At 34.7% G+C, this 20809-nt stretch overlaps 1 protein-coding gene across 1 annotated transcript in view; it reads right to left on the minus strand.

Moving 5' to 3' along the window:
* The window catches only part of LOC113466706 (orcokinin peptides type A-like), a 104846-nt gene continuing 84037 nt past the window's right edge, over positions 1–20809 (minus strand). Inside the window, exons 2-3 of the mRNA XM_026822317.1 lie at positions 11823–11961; positions 1–980 (exon numbers count right to left, since the gene is read on the minus strand). Coding sequence (XP_026678118.1) covers positions 767–980; positions 11823–11961 — 353 coding nt within the window. The 3' untranslated portion in view covers positions 1–766. The remainder of the gene's footprint in view (positions 981–11822; positions 11962–20809) is intronic.

A 20809-nucleotide genomic window follows, 5' to 3' on the forward strand; every position in this document is an offset into this window, starting at 1 on the left:
GCGTTTTTCGGACGAAAGTTTTCTCATTACAAAAAAACTTTAACCACCGTCATTTATTTAACAGCTGACGAAATTAGGAGTAATGATAAAATGCAAACTGCCGTTACCAAAACTATGCGTTTGGGGATAGATATTCGTATAAGTTTTTATGCTGTGAAAATAGGGATGTCTATCTTTATTTTAGAAAGTTCTTTATAAATTTATTGATACATGCAAGTATGTAGGTGCCTATTTAGCTCGAGTCTTTCAGCATTAAAAAGTGAATTAGAATACTGTTGTTTTCTTCTGGTTTTTATTATTTTTAAAACTACCTACCTAAGTTCTTAATCTAAGGTTTTGTAAATTGCGTTCTTTATAAGCAAAAGTGCTACTTTTTATTTCATGAATTCCTTTTATTTTGTAGGAATCTAAAATTAAAAGATACTTACAATCACCAGGTTTAACCAATATATCCTGTGAAACTACGAGATTTCACCCTACACCCGAGAGAAAAGAGAGACATTTGAAAGATCAAGACAGATTGGGCAAATTCTTTACCTAGAGATAGGGACACATTAAAATTTTTAATGTGAGCTATAAACTAAAAATAAAATGTCATGAAGTTACCTAACGACAACACAAAGAGCTTTCTTATGTCCCAGATTTGAAAAGAACAACAAAGATGAAAATATTCCTAACTTAAAATTACTTTTGTGCGTTCTTTTTTTAGGATTAAAAAAGAAAAGAAAAGAAACCCCAGTTTCTTATTCGATTTTAACGAATCGATTTACTCAATACGGGGTGGTAAATTTGATCCCACATTCCTCTTGACAAAACTGTTGAAACTAGATCGGTCGATTTCGTCAAAGTTGCGCTTCACGAAGCTGTCGAATCCGGATCGGTCGATCTCGTCGAAGTTCTTCTTCTTGAAGAAACCGGAAAACGAGCTGCGATCAATTTCATCCATGCCATTCCGCTTGGATGTGCCGAACGTGCCGCCTCTGTAAGCAGAAATCATATAAAATTTATTATACATAAATTCGTAATACAGTCGAACCTGGATATAAGGGAATCCTGGATATACGCACGAGAAAATTTTCTGGGTCGTTCATTTTAGAGCCAAAAATCTGAATTTTGTGCACTCCATAATTATCATTATTTTATTGAGAGTTATTTACAGAGGGAATATAACAATCAGAGTCTTTGTCTCTAATGGGTAAAATATTATTAAATTTTATTGATTATTTTTCAAAAGACATTACACATTTAGAGATACAAGTGCACGATTTATAAAAAATTCATCTGCTTCAAAAAGGATTGGAAAGTTGTAATGGAAAAATCAAAACTTACCTAATATCTATGTATTAGAGCAGTGTTTCTTAATTAGTTTGGCCTGCGGAACCCTTTTCAAAAGGTGAACATCTTTGCGGAACCCTGAACTTTCAAGATTGCACCTCCCACCCCCACAGTTCCCTCTATCAAACCTCTAAAAAAAGCTGTATAAGATGAAATACCTAGTCTAAGATGGTCATTTTGAAACTGCATTTTATCTAGTGTATGATTTTTCCAAAATATCTCGCGGAACCCTTTTATTGATTATTTCTCTCAGACAAAAGAAGAAGAAGAAGAAGAAGAAGAAGAAGAAGAAGAAGAAGAAGAAGAAAAAAATAGACTGGGAAAATGTAGATAGAGCTGTATGAGTAGGTACATTATTATGTCTGACAAAATGTTGAACTTCTGTGGCCATGTTGGTAGGACCTTTTTACGAATCTGAAATAATTAAATTCATTAGGTATTATACCTACCTACCTACCTTTAATTAAATGCTAACAACTGACATCAAAATGTAGGATAGAGTACATTATTATACTTTTATACTTAATAGGTACTCTAAACCAGCGTTAGCGGACTAAAAGTACGAATAAAGCTCAGTATTTAACGCTAAAATAAAGCACAAGTTAGGTTTTAAAGTGATTTTAAACCTTTAATCAACTTGAGAAAGAACTGATTCATCAATCCAAATGGCCCAGGGGTTTTGTTTGACTTTGTGAAGAGAGAGAGAGAGAGAGAGAGAGAAATTTTATAGATTGTTTCTCGCACAGGTAAAAAAAAAAACTCAGACTGGGGAAATAGGTATGAAACTTCTGCGGTAGGATCTTTTCACGAATCTGAAGTTTTAATTAAATAAATTATTAATTAAATGCTAACAACTGACATCAAAATGTAGGATAGAGTACATTATTATACTTTTATACTTAATAGGTACTCAGTTTGGCCTAAAAATGGCCCAGGGGTTTTGTTTGACTTTGTGAAGAGAGAGAGAGAGAGAGAAATTTTATAGATTGTTTCTCGCACAGGTAAAAAAAAAAAAACTCAGACTGGGGAAATAGGTATGAAACTTCTGCGGTAGGATCTTTTCACGAATCTGAAGTTTTAATTAAATAAATTAACTAGGTAGGTAGGCAGGTACTATACTCGTATCTTTAATTAATTAAATCCCAAAACAACAGACATCAACATGTAGAAAAGAGTTGTGCGAGTAGGTAAATTATTAAATTACTATACCTACTCAATATACCTAATCAGCTTGGCCTAAGAATGGCCCAAGGTTTTTTCTACTTTGTTTTGTGGATTTCCTACATTATTAAATTACTATACCTACTCAATATACCTAATCAGCTTGGCCTAAGAATGGCCCAAGGTTTTTTCTACTTTGTTTTGTGGATTTTACATTTTCCCATTTTTCTGAGAGAGAGAGAGAGAGAGAGAGAGAGAGAGAGAGAGAGAGAGAGAGAGAGAGAGAGAGAGAGAGAGAGAGAGAGTCGATCTTGTCGCTCAAAATATTCTGCTCGGTTTCTCAGAGCGTCCAAATCTCGCATTAGATTGAGTGATGCTGAAAAAATAGAAATTTTTGCTGATTAGAACGCTAGATATTTGAACGAACGGAGTAGGTTTCAAGTTTTAACTTGGAGTAATCAATGTGAGAAATCACATTTATTGATCTCAGGTACCATAAGCTTTGTACAAAACAATACAGTTAACTTGGAGATTTTGCATTTATTTTTTAATATAAAATCAAAACATGAATTATTTGTTGTAAAGCAGAGAGCTTCTTTACAATTTCTGTGGGTATACCATGTCAGGAATCGAACCCGGGACCGGGACCTCCGGCATGGAAGTCTAGTGTGATCAATGGCCCTCACGAGGCTCAGAAATTCAAGCAGAAGGACGGAAAAAATAACATTGTATATGTTATATGACAATTAGAAAAGTTCCCCTTTTTAACTGTAACAAACACTCTGAAACACGCAATACAAATGTAAATAACATTACATACCTATTATTATGTAACCCAAACATAAACAATAGACAGACATAACATAAACAACAGCAGGTTGCAGCGTACTCATCAAGTGATACCTACAATATCCCACTTGTAGGGAACAAAATAATACAATAGTATGTCATAAGGGAAAATTCTGTTCATAAAGCTGGAAAAAGTCGTGACATATCAATATGGAAATAACAGACTAACAGAGGGAAACGATTGAAAACAATGATTGAAAAAAAAAAAAATGCAAATATCTTAACATGACAAACATGGGAAAGAACAAAATGGAAATGTATTGTGTGTTTTTAGAGAATGAAAGTGGCAGAGAGAGAGAGAGAGAGAGAGAGAGAGAGAGAGAGAGAGAGAGAGAGAGCTTGGTGAATAAAAACAATAGACTGTGTGCAATGAAAACTGTCAACTATATTAAATATGTAGATACGTCCCTCAAACCATTCAACAAATGAAATTATATAAAAGCATGAATGGACAATTAGGTACAATAACTATTTACTTACATGATGACTGTGCAAGTGGCAAACATAGGTAAAAACGAAGGTAAACACTACCGAGTATCATGCATAGGATGTTATGATTATTTAATGCCCCAGGACCAACAATTTAGCCAAACAGAAATATGTTTACCTTAAAAGTTTATACCTGTCACCAATCATAGTCGTTGATGTGTTGGACTTCGTATCTGAAGGTTGATGGTTCGTGTCTAAGTCAAGTCATAAAATTTAGCTGCAGAGGTTACGACAGGCACAATTTATGCTTACCAAAATTAAAGTTCCTTAGTAATATTTAGACCTGCCTCGGTGACATAGTGGTCAAGACTCTCGCCTGATAAACAGGAGGGCATGGAATTTTGTCCTCAATATAATTTGAGAATTTTAGCTCAATATGAATGAGAATTTTACCGCATCACAGGTGAAACGGAAACAGTAGGTAACTCTTCTGAAGTAGGTAGGTATATCTTTGCAGATGTCCAAAATTTCGAACAAAATCATTTCTTTTTTCCAAGGTCTTCCTGATGTCCCATGATAAGGTCAATTCTTCCGCCTTTCAAAAGGGGATGAAATGAACAGAAAACATGACCCAGACATAAATTACTGTCAAAATATTTCTGGACCACACCCCTCAGAGAAAACACGAAACATTAGTGCTGTTATAATTAAAACCCTTTACATCAAAGAACTACCTAATAGAGATAGAAAACATAGGGAAAAAATCTGAAATGAAAAGCTCCTGAGTTGTGGGATTGTGGTTTTATACCAACTGTATTTTTTTAATAGCTAGATTTTTTAAGTAAGTATAGGTTGTAGGTGGGTTTATTTTAGTGACCCATAATCATCTGTTCTTGCATTATTATTACTATTTTTTACATTTCCTCTTTAGAATTTTCCTAGTTGGGATATCAATTTCTGAAGTATGGCTTCCGATTGATATCTGTTTCATAAAGCAAAACCCTTTCCATGAGAATTAGTCGCATGGACATTCCCATAGTCGTTGATGTGTTGGACTCCGTATCTGAAGGTTGATGGTTCGAGTCTAAGTCAAGTCATAAAATTTAGCTGCAGAGGTTACGACAAGCACAATATTTATGCTTACCTACCAAAATTAAAGTTCCTTAGTAATATTTAGACCTGCCTCGGTGACGTAGTGGTCAAGACACTCGCCTGATAAACAGGAGGGCATGGAATTTTGTCCTCAATATAATTTGAGAAAGTAAGCTCAATATTAATGAGAATTTTACCGCATCACAGGTGAAACGGAAACAGTAGGTAACTCTTCTGAAGTAGGTAGGTATATCTTTGCAGATGTCCAAAATTTTAAATAAAATCATTTCTTTTTTTCCAAGGTCTTCCTGATGTCCCATGATAAGGCCAATTCTTCCGCCTTTCAAAAGGGGATGAAATGAACAGAAAACATGACCCAGACATAAATTACTGTCAAAATATTTCTGGACCACACCTATTTTTTTGAAAATTGGACTCCCATCTTTTTTCCCGAGGGGTCTTCATTTTCATAAATTAGGTTATAGGGCTACCTACCTATATTATCTATTGAGGACTTTAGAGAAGGGTATGAGGGATTTGCTGTCAAATTTCAAACTGAAGCCTCATGATAGGTATGAGAGAGAGAGAAAGGGAGAGGGAGCAAGTAAAAGATGAAGGAAAAGAGAGAGAAAGGGATTAGTTATTTAATTGTGAGTATAATACGCATTTCATACCGGATTGCTAAAAAAAGGTAAAGAAAATAGTGTGAGTAAAAAACTTCCGACATCCAAATTTAGCTTAGAAAAATAAATTCATGAATGTATTGCACATTGCATATACATTGTGGAAAGTAAGGCAGTCATAAAAATAAATCCCCAAATTTGTTTCTCCCTTTTGAATGGTCCCGTTTCCCTATCTTATGTATGTCTACATAAATAATAGGGTAGGTACCTAATGTCACTGACCCAAATAATATATATATATAGATCTATTTATCTACCTAATCTACTAAAAGAAAGACATCCTTTCATTATACATGTAGGTACAGACTTCCTATGGCTAGGCAGTATGGTTACATTGGCTACTGATACTACTGAATTTTCAATCCAAATTCTTGTCCATTTGATTTCAATTTCCAATAGACTGAACGCATGTTTTCTTCTTCTTCTTCTTCTTCTTCTTCTTCTTCTTCTTCTTCTTCTTCTCCTTCTTCTTCTTCTTCTTCTTCTCCTCATGTCATTATATTTTCAATTCCAGAAGGGCAGCCTGATTGTCTCTCTTTCTCAAACTTTCTTATTACGTGAGGCTGCCATGCGGTCAAATCAATAGTCTGTCTGCGTCTTGATAAGCCTATAGGCAAAGTCTACACGAATCAAAAATTAACCGATATTCAATTTAAATGAAATTTGAACCTTATTTTGAACTCGTGCCTATACCCTACATAAGTTGGTAGGTAACTCTGCATGCCTATTCCTATCACCATCACAAAATAGACAGTAACGTAACTTGATGATTGAGTCTTTACTATAAGTTAGATATAAACTTTACTGTCTCATCTCCACAATAGATCAGTTGCGCTTACTTGGGTGATGTTTCAAAGTCATAGAGCAGGAAAAATGAGGACCAACGGAATTTTTCTTTTTCTAAATCAGATTAGAAGAAGCAAAATACCTAGTTACTAAAAGTGTATCAGGTAATGACTTTGAAATAAGATAATTTCTATTGTTGTAATGTTGCCAGAATTCTATAAATAATTTCTTTTTCAGAAATGAGCTTTTTATTTCTTAAAAATTATTTACTAAAGAAAGACCATCAAATTGAGTTACATCTCAAAATCCTTTTAACCGTTGTACCTCGCTCAAATCCTTTTAAAACATTTTTGAAAAGCCATATTTAAAATATGAAATATTCTGTACTTATACTTGTATTAGTTAAGTATACGAGTAATTATGTATTATCCTTATATATCTTTCTCAGTCAAAGTAAAGGAACAAGAAAGCAGAATGTAAACTTGAAAATGTTGATTTTAAGTCACAAGATCTGATGCTTCCTTTTATTAATTCGTGTTAATTGAATTACATTCTCGTAAGATGTGAAATTGTGAAAGCTTTCCTAATAGTTTGTGACACTTTAAGCAACATACCAGGTGACAAAGCTACTTCAAATTTTTCGTAAAATTATTATTATTTTGTTTTTCGTAGGTATCTACGGAAGGAAATTTTGTGATTCTGAAAACGAATATTAATCAAATAATAAAAGTTTCTTTTTCAATTAACTGATGAGTAGATATTTTTATATCAGGGTAAACAAGCGATGTACAATTAGACTGGGGCTCAGTGAAAAACATAGAAGAGAAAGTTCTCCCTCACTTTTCTGTCCGACCCCGTATATTAATAAGCTCTTTTTGCCTGGAAAATTTCAGAGAGACATATCATTTTATGAAATGCAAAACTTTGACATAGTTTTTTGAATTAAGTCACGTGGTAACAGATATAGTACGGGGGAATATAGATGAGGGGATATTATTGGCTTGAGTACAGTCAGTCAAGCTTGTTATTTCCCGTTCGATCATAATTATCATAATATCTATCTAATTAAAGCCTACCGAAACAAAATTACAGGAACAGGAGAGAGAGAGAGAGAGAGAGAGAGAGAGAGAGAGAGAGAGAGAGAGAAATTCATATGTGACGAATTTAAGCCCCTTTTATTACAGACCAAAAGACCGTTATCTTTTCTATGAATATCCAATAAGTGACGTTCAAAGTGAATATCATCACTACAAAGTGAGTATTCACTACTTCAAAGTGAATATCATTTCACAGTGAATAGCCTGCACCTATCCAAAAGGAAAAACGCAAAATAAGGACCTTTTGACCCGTTGAGTTGAGGAAACTCTTTTTATAAATAATTGAGCACGTACCTACTACCTACTTGACGTTTTCATTCGTATCAATTTTCAAATGGGACTTCAATGTATGTACGTAAAATAATAATCAGAATTGAACTCTTCAGTGTTTTCACCAGTTTTCCTATCCTAAAATATGACTTCCCTTTTTGGTCCAAATTCCAATCCTCGAAGTATATCCAGTGTCGTAAATTTCGTGACACAATTGAAACATGTTAAAAGGTTGATCTTTTGTAACTCTTTTTGACCTCTCTGCTGGGAATCGAACCCGCAAGACATGACCAATAAATGCACTTTGGGAACTTGGGCATTTTTTCTCCCTTTTTAAGCTCTATTTATCCAGTTGTAGGATTTCCACCTCTGTGAGCTCTTTCACCCAACCCGTCAAAAATTTAATATAATAATACCTAGCTAAATTTATGTAGGTAGGGGTAGGTACCTAGTCAAAGATAGAATAAGCCAGCCTAGTTAGCTTAGTTGGTAGTGCGTCTGCCTTGTAAGCGCTAGGCCGCGGGTTCGATTCCCGCCCGGGGCAGGTACTAATCCTTTTGTATGTCGTTTTTTTTCTGAGCTTGTTGCATGTCCTTTAGGTAGGTATCATGAATTATTATGTTAATGAAATTATTATGTTACTCATTTAGAAACTTTGTAGACAGGTAGGTACCCAAGTTCATTCCTTTTTATCGATATTTACAAGCCTGTATCTTTTACTCGTCCTTCGAATCAGACAGCCCATTTTAACTGTAGTTTCTCATCTTAGTTTTTTTGCGGACAGCCAATTTTAACTGTAGCTTCTCATCTTAGTTTTATTGCAGACAGCCCATTTTAACCGTAGCTTCTCATCTTAGTTTTATTGCAGACAGCCCATTTTAACTGTAGCTTCTCATCTTTTAGTTTCATTGTAGTTTTTAATGCTTTGGGATTTGTTTTAATCGTTTCCATTTTCTTTACATGGAAGAGGCATCCGTAAACAAATCATGACATTAGTATTAAAACTATTTGCTTTACGTCATTTCTTTTCACTCACAACTTTATTCCCCTTTTTTATGTGCGGGGGTTCCGTCAACAGAGAAAGCAAAACACAACTTCAGGATCAGTAAAAGTAATGTGATCAGCAAAAAGCTTCTTTTTATTTTTGTTCACGTCACAATAACTATCGATCACAAATTCCAAATACATGGCCAATTGGCCAAAGGGCACGAAGAAGTACCAGAGGCACAGCTACAGTGTGTGCAGGTAATTTCACTTGAAAATGCTACGAAATTATTCAGCGAGTCAGAAAGTTTCCTCAGCCCAAATCATGAATTTATTAGAATAAATTCCTTTTTTTTCCGCATAGGAAAAAAGCTCCAAGGAAAGGGTCAAAAAATCATAAATATTATAAACGTAGGAAATAGCTCGAACCTGAGACCACCTGTAGGTACTAATTTCACAGTCTACATAAGCACAACGATACCTACTCATAATTCAAGGCTTTTAATGCAAGAAGTGCCCAACCCTGCTTAGGTCCTCTGTAAAACAACTTTCCTAATAAGGAATGTAAAAAATCAGTTGCAAGTTGCTTGCAAAAGTAAAAATCAGTTAATACCTATCTCCATTATTAAATTTATTAAGATAATACGAGCTTTCGTAAAATTCTCCCAACACCAATGGAAATAGATGAGGGAGGGAGAGAGAGATAGAAAGAGAGAGAGAAAGAGAGAGAGAGAAAGAAAGAGAGAAAGAGAAAGAGAGAGAGAAAAAGAGAGAGAGAGAGAGAGAGAGAGAGAGAGAGAGAGAGAGAGAGAGAGAGAGAGAGAGAGAGAGATTCATATGTGACGAATTTAAGCCCCTTTTATTACAGACCAAAAGACCGTTATCTTTTCTATGAATATCCAATAAGTGACGTTCAAAGTGAATATCATCACTACAAAGTGAGTATTCACTACTTCAAAGTGAATATCATTTCACAGTGAATAGCCTGCACCTATCCAAAAGGAAAAACGCAAAATAAGGACCTTTTGACCCGTTGAGTTGGGGAAACTCTTTTTATAAATAATTGAGCACGTACCTACTAGCTACTTGACGTTTTCATTCGTATCAATTTTCAAATGGGACTTCAATGTATGTACGTAAAATAATAATCAGAATTGAACTCTTCAGTGTTTTCACCAGTTTTCCTATCCTAAAATATGACTTCCCTTTTTGGTCTAAATTCCAAATAGGTATACATGGCCAAAGGGCACGAAGAAGTACCAGAGGCACAGCTACAGTGTGTGCAGGTAATTTCACTTGAAAACGCTACGAAATTATTCAGCGAGTCAGAAAGTTTCCTCAGCCCAAATCATGAATATATTAGAATAAATTCCTTTTTTTTCGCACAGGAAAAAAGCTCCAAGGAAAGGGTCAAAAAATCATAAATATTATAAACGTAGGAAATTAGACTTGGAAATAGCTCGAACCTGAGACTACCTGTAGGTACTAATTTCACAGTGTACATGTACATAAGCACAACGATACTCATAATTCAAGGCTTTTAATGCAAGAAGTGCCCAACCCTGCTTGGGTCCTCTGTAAAACAACTTTCCTAATAAGGAATGTTAAAAATCAGTTGCAAGTTGCTTGCAAAAGTAAAAATCAGTTAATACCTATCCTCCATTATTTATTAAGATAATACGAGCTTTCGTAAAATTCTCCCAACACCAATGGAAACAGATGAGGGAGGGAGAGAGAGAGATAGAGAGAAAGAAAGAGAGAGAGAGAAAGAGAAAGGAAGGGAACGAGAAAGCTAGAGACATAATAGGACTAAACCTTTTGAATAGCTAATTTTAAAAACTGTCAGCGGAGTGAAAAGTCACAAAATAAGAAAATGTCCTTTAACGTGTCTCTCTTCAGAGAGAAGGAGGGAGAGAGAGGAAGGAAAGGAGAGAGAGAGAGAGAGAGAGAGAGAGAGAGAGAAAGAAAAAGAGGAGAGGGAGAAAGAGAGAGGGAGAGAAAAAAGGGGGGAAATCTCCAAAAAAGTCAGTGTTTCAACTCGTTACCGTGTGAAATTCACTGGAGGTGAAAATTAGAATGCAGACATGCCATCAGAGTGTCAGAGGGTAACCCTAAAACGTCCTACCCTCTCTCTCTCTCTTACTTTCTCCTTCCCTCTCTCTCTTACTTTCGCCCTCTCTCTCTCTCTCTTTTACACTCTCCCTCCTTTTGTCTTAGGCTAGAAAATTGTCCTCCTTCATAGATACCCTGCTCCTTTCTCCTCAGATTAATACGAGTACCTAATTATGTACAAGTACCTATAAGAATGTATAAAAAAGGTAAATAGAAGAAAAAAAAAGGAAGAAGGAGAAGAAGGAGGAGGGAGAGAAGGAGTAGAAGAAGAACAAGAAGAAGGAGGAGAAGGAAGAGCAGGAGAAGAAAAAGAACAACTAAAGAAGAAAGGTAAAAAGAAAAAGAAAGATAAAAAATAGCCTTACCCAGAATTTTCCTAAAGTCTTTTCAGTGAGACATTGTTTTCAGTGATAAGTGATAAGAAATGGAGAAATTCATGTTCAACCAGGGATTTCGAAGTCCTGACAGTAGGAGTAGGAATTCATGAAATATTATGGTTAAATGTTCCCTTTATCTCTCAATTTTCAACACTTTAGAGCTTGTAAATGTCTTGTATGTAAATCAAGAGCCTTGTTTTTCTCAAAATTTGGGATTTCTAAAGTAAAAATATGTACCTACCTATAATATAAAAAAATAAAATAAATAAAATAAAATCCTAAAGCTCCTGAAAAGCACCCCATAAATCAATCATCGAGGATTTGATTAGAGATAATTATGTAAAGAGTGAGTCATAAAAAAGAACAACTCTTTTCAGTTTACTACTCAGTTCATGAGTTAGATCCTAACTCCCTACTGAAACTATGGAGAGGTGAAGAGTTAGGTACAAATGTTCTAGGATCTGAGTCATTGACTGAGTAGTTTTAGATCCTAACTCCCTACTGAAACTATGGAGAGGTGAAGAGTTAGGTACAAATGTTCTAGGATCTGAGTCATTGACTGAGTAGTTCACTGAAAAGAGTCGTTCTTTTTATAACTCACTCACTTTTGACGCTTCATTGTGAGAAGCACTTCTCGACAAACTTACTTGAGAGGATCTAATGGTTCGAACTTTTTGGAGATTCCAAAGCCGTCTCCAGACAGGGCGTTGATTTGTCGATCTTGCCGCTCAAAATATTCTGCTCGGTTTCTCAGAGCGTCTAAGTCTCGCATTAGATTGAGTGATGCTGAAAAAATAGAAATTTTTTGCTGATTAGAACGCCAGATATTTGAACGAACGGAGTAGGTTTCAAGTTTTAACTTGGAGATTTTGCATTTATTTTTTAATATCAAATCAAAACATGAATTATTTGTTGTAAAGCAGAGAGCTTCTTCACAATTTATGTGGGTATACCATGCCAGGAATCGAACCCGGGACTTCCGGCGTGGAAGTCTAGTTTGATCAATGGCCCTCACGAGGCTCAGAAATTCAAGCACAAGGACGGAAAAAATAACATTGTATATGACAATTAAAAAGTTCCCCTTTTTAACTGTAACAAACACTATGAAACACGCAATACAAATGTAAATAACATTACATAATAATTATGTATTATGTAACCCAAACATAAACAATAGACAGACATAACATAAACAACAGCAGGTTGCAGCGTACTAATCAAGTGATACGTACAATATCCCACTTGTAGGGAACAAAATAATACATACAATAGTATGTCAAGGAAAAATTCTGTTCATAAAGCTGGAAAAAGTCGTGACATATCAATATGGAAATATCATAGTTATTGACTAACAGAGGGAAACGATTGAAACATATCGACAGAAGCCCATTGTATCACGACGTGTGAGTTAATTTTGTAGTTAGCTTATTTCTTTTCTAATCTCTCACAGATTTTATGTTTTTTTCTTTCTGTAGTTCCATCTATTTCTTTATTTTCCATTCTATTTTTATATTCCAATTTGATTGTCCTGCTTTTTATGGCATTTTCGTCCATTGTATTTGTCTAATCTCTGGACAGGTCTCTCTCTCCCTCTCTCTCTCTCTCTTTGATGTTAATTCGAAATATTATGCTGACAAAAAAGAAAAAGAAAAGAAAAAGCTGAATGCTTGAAAAACTATGTAGATTCGTACCTACCTACATTAGAACATTATCTACATTACCAAATTTCTGATGGTTTTTTTTTTTTTCTCAAAACAGCAGAAAATTTAATGCTAAACGTACTTAGTAGGTATTTTCGTGGATGTTCTACCCATTCTTCAGACCTCCTACGGTCTACCAGTTTACGTGAATAATGTTCTGTCTACCTACATACCTACCTAGTACCTACTGTGTTGTCTGAGGGCTCAGGAATTAATACCCGGTTTTAATTTCCAACATACATAGGTGTGTATCTCTGTACAGTGTACATAGGGAAGGTACGTAAAAAAAAATCTTGACTCAAGGGATTTTATATTTTTCTACCCTTGTATAATAATATCCTCTGGCATTCCTCTCCAGGGCCCCAGAAATACCAGGATGGAAGCAGGAAAATCTACGTACTACGTAGTATGTACCTACATACCTAGTAATATATGTACTCATACGTAGGTAGGTATCTATATAATAATTACTTGTGTAATATGAGTGTCTTTCACCAAAAGCTTATTTTCAATATTGTGTTCTCACATGTAGGTAGGTAAGTACGTAGGTATTAGTATTAGAAGAGCCTCAAAACAGCTGAGGATAATGTGCTTTTGTATTTGTGGACAAAATAGCAATGCCTACATCTACATGATTATTGAATAAGGACTTCTAAAATTGATTAAATATTAATTTTATTAATAAATATACCTAGGTACCTACCTATTTTTTTTTTTTTGAATTTTCAATAAATTCATACATTCACCATTCATACGTTATATTCGTCTATTAATCACAGCAAACAATACAAAATTTGAAGTAAAGAAAAGAATACAGTACCTAGATAAACTCCAATAGATGCCTAAATTGAGTTTTACAAATTTTTGATACTTCCATCAACAATTTTTTTTTTAAAGAGGTTTGACAGAGGGAACTGTAACTTCTATGGTCTTATCGTCCCGAAATCGAAGAGAGAAGGAAGACAGGATAGGAAAAAGCCAGCCGTTCCGAGAACGAACATTATCCCATCAGGATAAAATCCACCCCGGGCGGGAATCGAACCCGCGGCCTAGCGCTTACAAGGCAGACGCACTACCAACTAAGCTAACTAACTCAACCTTTGCTGTTTCTTTAGCAAGGAAATGTCAGGCTGGTATACTCCTTGTTTAACGTCCTCCAGTTAGTATTCTATTCTATAAAATGTTAGTTAAGCAATATACTGCCCTAGGTATTTCACGAAAAGTCCGCCACTGATCGAAGTTATTAATTTATAAATAGCGATTTTATAGCTTTAATAACAGTTATCAAGTTATAATTAGGTTCTTAGCTCGGCTACCTAATGACGAATACTAGTACCTAATAAAAGACTAGTATGTTTTGATACCCAACAGTTACCTAGATTGCTCATCATCCTCTATAAATGCAAAAAGCACGTACTTTTACGTCAGATAGCTTGTAAAAAAATCTTAAGTATCCCCAAAAATAGATTAACAACCCCACTTGAAATCGCAATGTCCAACTTCAATAATATGTACAACAACTTGGACATTAGCATGAATATAGGGGAAATCATAAAAAGATTAAAATGTAATATCTAGCTAGGTAGTCAGTACCTTGACTACATAGGTAATTTTAGTTATATTATAAGCTCCAAATTCACTTAATTGTATTTTACTGAATTGTATTGTAAACTATCCCATCTGGGATTTTTAATAAATAAATAAATAAATAAATTTTTTTCAAAACATTCCAAATCAAAACAAAAAGCCCTCAGGAGGTGCTGCCACCACAGTGGTGAAAATTGGTACTAATTATTTTTAAAAGCGGGATTTTGATTTAACCCAACAGAAATGTGTAACTCTTTTGAATGACAAGTATTGTACGAATGTGCACACGCCACCACAAGTAATATTACCGTCAAGGTAATCATGCCGATTTAGACTATGTTTTGTTGAGGTGGCCTTTGATGGGTAGGTTTTGGTTTTGCCTAGAATTCTCGAGACTTCATCTTTTTCTTTGTTTTTTTTATCTTTGCTGCTGGTTGCTCATAGCCTCCTCTGCACATTTACAATGGTTAACTATATCGTCAAGCCGGTCATCTGCATTTTGTAATAACCTCTGTTGTAGCTCTCTGTCCTTCAGTCCTAATATTATTCTCGACTTCACGATATTTTCTTCTTGCTCCCCAAACTCACAATCCTTGGCTAATCTCCGAAGTGTCGCATAGAAGTTCTGGAATGACTCATCATGTTTTTGATTGATTGAAAAAAATTGAACTGAGCCATGACGATGTACTTTTTAAGGCTCAAAGTGCTTTTCTAATGCTTCTAAAAGTTGCTCATGATTGGGATTCTGGCGACGAGGATGGATATGTAACCCAAATCCTAACACTTATAGGTAGGTAGGTACTTTCTAAAGAGGAGTTAAGGTAAGTCCCTTATACCTAGGCTTGCCAAATATCCAAAATGTCGATTCGGGACGCGAATCCGCGAACATAATTGCCAAATCCGCGAACATAAGCGCAAAATCCGCGAACAAAATCGCCAAATCCGCGACCATAATCGCCAAATCATAGGCGGTTCTTGCCTAAATTTTTGGGGGGGCTTGATTTTGAAGGTACACCTTCAAAATTTTGATTTAGCTTTATGTAAAAATAGTACCCATTGTGGGATGGGCCCACCAAGTGTTAAAATTTGACAATAGGTACCTAGGTACGTAGGTATAGGTTCTAACTTGACAAGAAAATTTTCGTCTTCAGAATTCCTTGGAGAAAACACTACACCTGTCGAGAGGTGAGATTTACCTATTTTTTTTTCACTGTCCTCCCATTTTAACTTTTACTATTCTCTCATTTATTTCAATCTCTCTCTCTCTCCCTATCTCTCTCTCCCCCCTTTCCCTCTCCCTTCTTCGATAACAAATAGCATCTAGAAAGATAACGGTTAATTGCATTCCATTAGAAGTAAGAAATGGTGTAAAACTAGCTAAGCACCAATAAAGTAGAACTTTCGAATATTTCTTACTAAATGACCCCGTCCTCTAAATTTCTTAAACTTTTAATTCCCCATCAATCCTTCCACCCTTCCAAAATCCTGAGATAGGTATGTACAATGTACTTTCTCACTGAAACGGATGTATTTTGTACCTATAAGTAGGAAGTAGGTAATTAGGTAAGAAGGTATTTTGCTAAGTAGGTTTTACTGACTTGAGAATTTAACTTTCCCGCCCATTGCAGAATTACCTATCCGCTTATTTCCTGTCCATAAGATATTCCTGGAATCGATCGAATTTCTTCTTCTCTTGGGTTTGCTCTGCTTTTTATAACGAGTTTGCTTTGCTCTTTATAACGATTTTTTTATTTTTTATTTTAATTTATTATGGTTTTGCTTTTTAAAATGAAGTTGCTTTGCTTTTTTATAACGAGTTTTTGAGTTGTGTTTCTGTAAATATTTTATCATAATTTTTGGTTATAAAATATTCATTAAATTTTTGTCAAGACAATACCAGATTTTTATTATTATCTACATTTATTATTCATACGATGACTATTACTATTATTGTTTTTACTACTATTGTTATTATCATTAATATTATTATTAGGCATTATCGCCTTAAAAAATCTACAAATCTTCGTTTTCAATCTTTGCGACGCTTCCAAAAGCAACAATATTTGCATTTTGTGTTTCCCTCTGTCTTCGTATTTTTCTTTCGCCTTTTGATCTCTTTCTTTTGTTTATTTTTCTTTCGTTCTTTTTTTCCCCCTCCGTCAATTCTTCATGGATTACTACTTTTGTGTAAACATCTATTTTATTCCATTCCTGCAGGTTACTTTTGTGTAAACATCTATTTTATTCCATTCCTGCAGGGTACTTTTGTGTAAACATCTATTTTATTCAATTCCTGCAGGCTTTTTTTTCTTTTTTTCTCAGAGTTTTTAAACATTGTGAGATTTTCAAGCAAGTGTTCCTAAAGTTGTGGATGTGGGTTACACACGTACTTTGCCCTTTCGCTACAGCCAAGAAAAAAGCAATAGGAAAGAAAAAAGCTTTTTTTCTTTTTTTAATATTTAAACAAGGTTTTTTTGTTTACATATGTTTAAACTATACCTATGAAATATATAAGACCTTGTTTAGAATATTTGAACTCTTTCATTAGAAAGGAAAATAAAAATTGAATTTTCGACCTTTTAGAGTTATTTTTTCGGAGTTTTGACCTCAGATTTGGATTTTTTCCAACTTTTTACATAGGAAACGACCATTTATTTATAATTTTTACCCATTTGCAACTGCTCCATTGCTTACTCGAATTACTGCTGAATTCCCCATAAAATCAATCCCTTTCAGGAAGAAAGGCTTAGCACCCCAATATCTATTATCTAAATAAAGGTAGGTTAGAAACTCGTACTTATGTGTAGATACCTGGATGAGATGTAAATATTTCCTTTTATACCCTGTAGCTTGATCGTTAAATCGGTTTCTGAATTTCAATTTCAGTCTTAGAAGAAGAAATAAAAAAAGACATAAATAATATTGGTGAATACCTGTATTAGGTAGCTAGGCACATACATATGCACAGGTTGGATTTTCTACCTTTTCAGACAAAAGAAGAATGGAAATCGGAGATCTTTAGCAGGCCATTTCTGGTACTTTTTGATTGTACTATTCGTTTTATTGGATACCTATCGTTCCCTCATGGGAAAGGGATTAAATCAAGCGATTGTATTTATTCTTCCTATCTATTTCAGTTCATCACCTATATATTTTTTTTTTTTTTCCATGTAAAAATTTAATCCATTTACATAGGTAGGTACTGTAAATGTTAACATTGGTAGGTGTCGTCTTGCTGGAGTACGTTGAACTCAGAAACTGCCAGCGTTGTCAAGCAACAGAAATTCACATATAAAACATTGCCAATGAGCGATTGAGCATCATTATAAGTAATTGAGCATACGTTCCTTCATTCTGTGGAAGAATTACCTAATGGATAAAAATAAAAATATAATATTATACAATGAAAATAATTAATTATCATTTTCTCCGTGGTAATTTATTTTATTCCCCGATTTAATTCAATTGAATAATGCATATTTGGCACTTAAAAACATTTTAAATATTTCAAATTCTATTAAAAAGAAAATTACAGGCTTACTTTGTATTTTTGTAATTAGAGTAGGTAGTAAAATAAATACTAAAGCCTTAGAAAATGGGAATCTACAAGCTACTTTTAGAACGAGAACGTGTTTAAATATTAATTCAATTGAATAATGCATATTTGGCACTTAAAAAACATTTTAAATATTTCAAATACTTTTAAAAAGAAAATTACAGGCTTACTTTGTATTTCTGTAATTAGAGTAGGTAGTAAAATAAATACTAAAGCCTTAGAAAATGGGAATCTACAAGCTACTTTTAGAACGAGAACGTGTTTAAATACCTAATTTATGTAATTAATTACCTACTATTACCTACTTTTCTCCTTATTTTCTCTGTATACCTACTTACGTACTTACAAATCCTACAAGTCACCTACATATGATTAGATGCCTTTTCATACATTATTATTCATATTACCTATACCCACACTACCACACATTCAGGTACAAGTACTCACTGCTCAGGTTGTTTTTCTTATTTTCAATGCTTTTTTTCTCGTTTATTTCTTCAATTTGCCTATTTCTCTTTCAATATTTTTTGGTTCGATTTGTTTCATTATTTCCTTCTTCCCTTTCCTTTTGTTTTACTTCTGTTGCAGATGATAATGTTTTACTTTATTTGCTCTCCAAAAGTGGCGCCAATAAAAACGCTCGTCCCAACTCCTATTTCCATTACGCCTCCAAGAAAAGTCTCGATAAAATAGGAGGCGGCAATTTGATCAAACGAAATCTGGTTGGCAACGCACACGACCTGGCGGAGCTGGAAAACGTCCTGTTTAATAACGAGTTACCGTGTGTGTTTGAATACTATGTGAACGGTAACAATGAGGTTGTTATGGTTTGTAAACATCAGAGTTCACAACAGCAAGATTAAATCAAGACTAAAAAGTCTTATAAAAAAAGGTCTTCTGACTACAAATAGTTTAAGAAGAAAAAAATTCTGGTACAGCCAATTTTCTAACTTACAAAAAACAGTCATACTTATTTTGTTTCTACCCAAGGATTAACATATCAAAAACATATCAATGAAAATTAGTACTGAAAAAGTTTACTTACCCATAATACAGACAGAACTACAGCCCTTAGGTATCTTTCATAAACATAACCGAGCCATTAAAAAGATACATAATAATTATAAATATACCCTCTACAGGAATTTACAGTAGTATGAAAAGGCATCTAATCATATGTAGGTGACTTGTAGGATTTGTAAGTACGTAAGTAGGTATACAGAGAAAATAAGGAGAAAAGTAGGTAATAGTAGAGAAGGAGGAGGAAGAGGAGAAGAAGGAGGAGGAAGAGGAGAAGGAGGAGGAAGAGGAGAAGGAGGAGGAAGAGGAGAAGGAGGAGGAAGAGGAGAAGGAGGAGAAGGAGGAGGAAGAGGAGAAGAAGGAGGAGGAAGAGGAGAAGAAGAAGAAAAAGAAAGAGGGGAGAAGAAGGAAGAGGAGAGAAAAACATTTTCTGGGTATATTATTTCCATATGCACGACAATATTAGGACCCATAACTTTTACATTAGGACTCGTTAACTTTGTAAAGGTCCATATTAACAGTATACCAGTGTAGAGAACGTAGGGTGGAAGACACGAAAGAAAAATTTTAGTGGTTAGGTGGGAGAGCCCTGGAGCCACTTAAAAGAAAGCCACAAAAAAGCTAAAAATGAGAAATAACCTATATCATGTATCAAAGTGCAAAAAGCTCATGAAAAGTGTTAGATTTTGTGCTACCCTCAGAAAGATCCTAAAGGATTGTTAGTCTGTTTTTTTTTTTCAACTGTAGACATACCTATTATTACTTAATCTCTTTTATTAACGCTTAATGTCTCGACTTCCACGATTTTATGTTCACAGGTGATGTTTTGCATGCTAAGAATGCACTTTGTACCGGGAAAATTCTCCAGACTTCAGTTTTGCAGTCATTAACAAACGAGCCATTATTTTCTAATTCAAGCATGTGTAGCTTTCTACCTTCTAATGGTTGCCTACACAGTAATCTAGAGTTTATGGGCTTAAATCCTGGTGGAGGCATTGAATTTTATCATTAACATTTGGGACTAAAGGTAGAAACCTAGAAACACATCACTACCTTCACGTCACGTCACGTGAGCTCATGGGGAGTCATAAAGATGTAACTCAAAGTTATCCCATAATATTGTAGGTAATATCGTGCAGGACAGCCACACTACTGTCACATCACGTTAACTCACGTGACGTGACGTGATGGTAGAGTGTTTCTACCTTAAGAAGCTTCCGATTATGAATCCAGACCTCCAGATAGTGAAACAAGGAAACAACTGATGAGGACCACAAGAGCTACAGTTTTCAGAGGTCGAGCGATACATGGTTGCTTTTAGTTTCCTAAATATAGGAAACTTGATACTTACTGTTGTAAGTTGTAAAACTTAAGTTTCCGCCTGTGAAAGTCAAAGTTTTCAATCTTTCTTGTTTTTCTCTCTCTCGGTTGACAGCAATTTATTATTCCCTCCCTTATTCTTCTCCCTTTTTCTCTCCCTCTTATTTCTCACTTTCTATCTTTTCCTCTCCTTGAATTTGTAATGTTCCTGTCCCACTCACCTGTTCTTTGCCAATTTTTTCACTCCTTCTGCCCCTCGTTTTTTGATTACGTTTTTTTCCCAAATGAGCCATTTTTACTTTCCTTATCCTATAGGATAGGAAGGAAAGTAATGTAATCGGGTCAAATTTTCGATGGTCAGTTTTTAGTGCCAAAACACGTTTTGAGGTCCCTAGTGTGTCTGTCTGTAAACAAAATATCTCGAGAACGGTAAGAGCTAGAGACTTGAAAT

This window comes from Diaphorina citri, unplaced genomic scaffold, assembly GCF_000475195.1.
Source record: "Diaphorina citri unplaced genomic scaffold, Diaci psyllid genome assembly version 1.1 scaffold15, whole genome shotgun sequence".
Lineage (NCBI taxonomy): Eukaryota > Metazoa > Arthropoda > Insecta > Hemiptera > Psyllidae > Diaphorina > Diaphorina citri.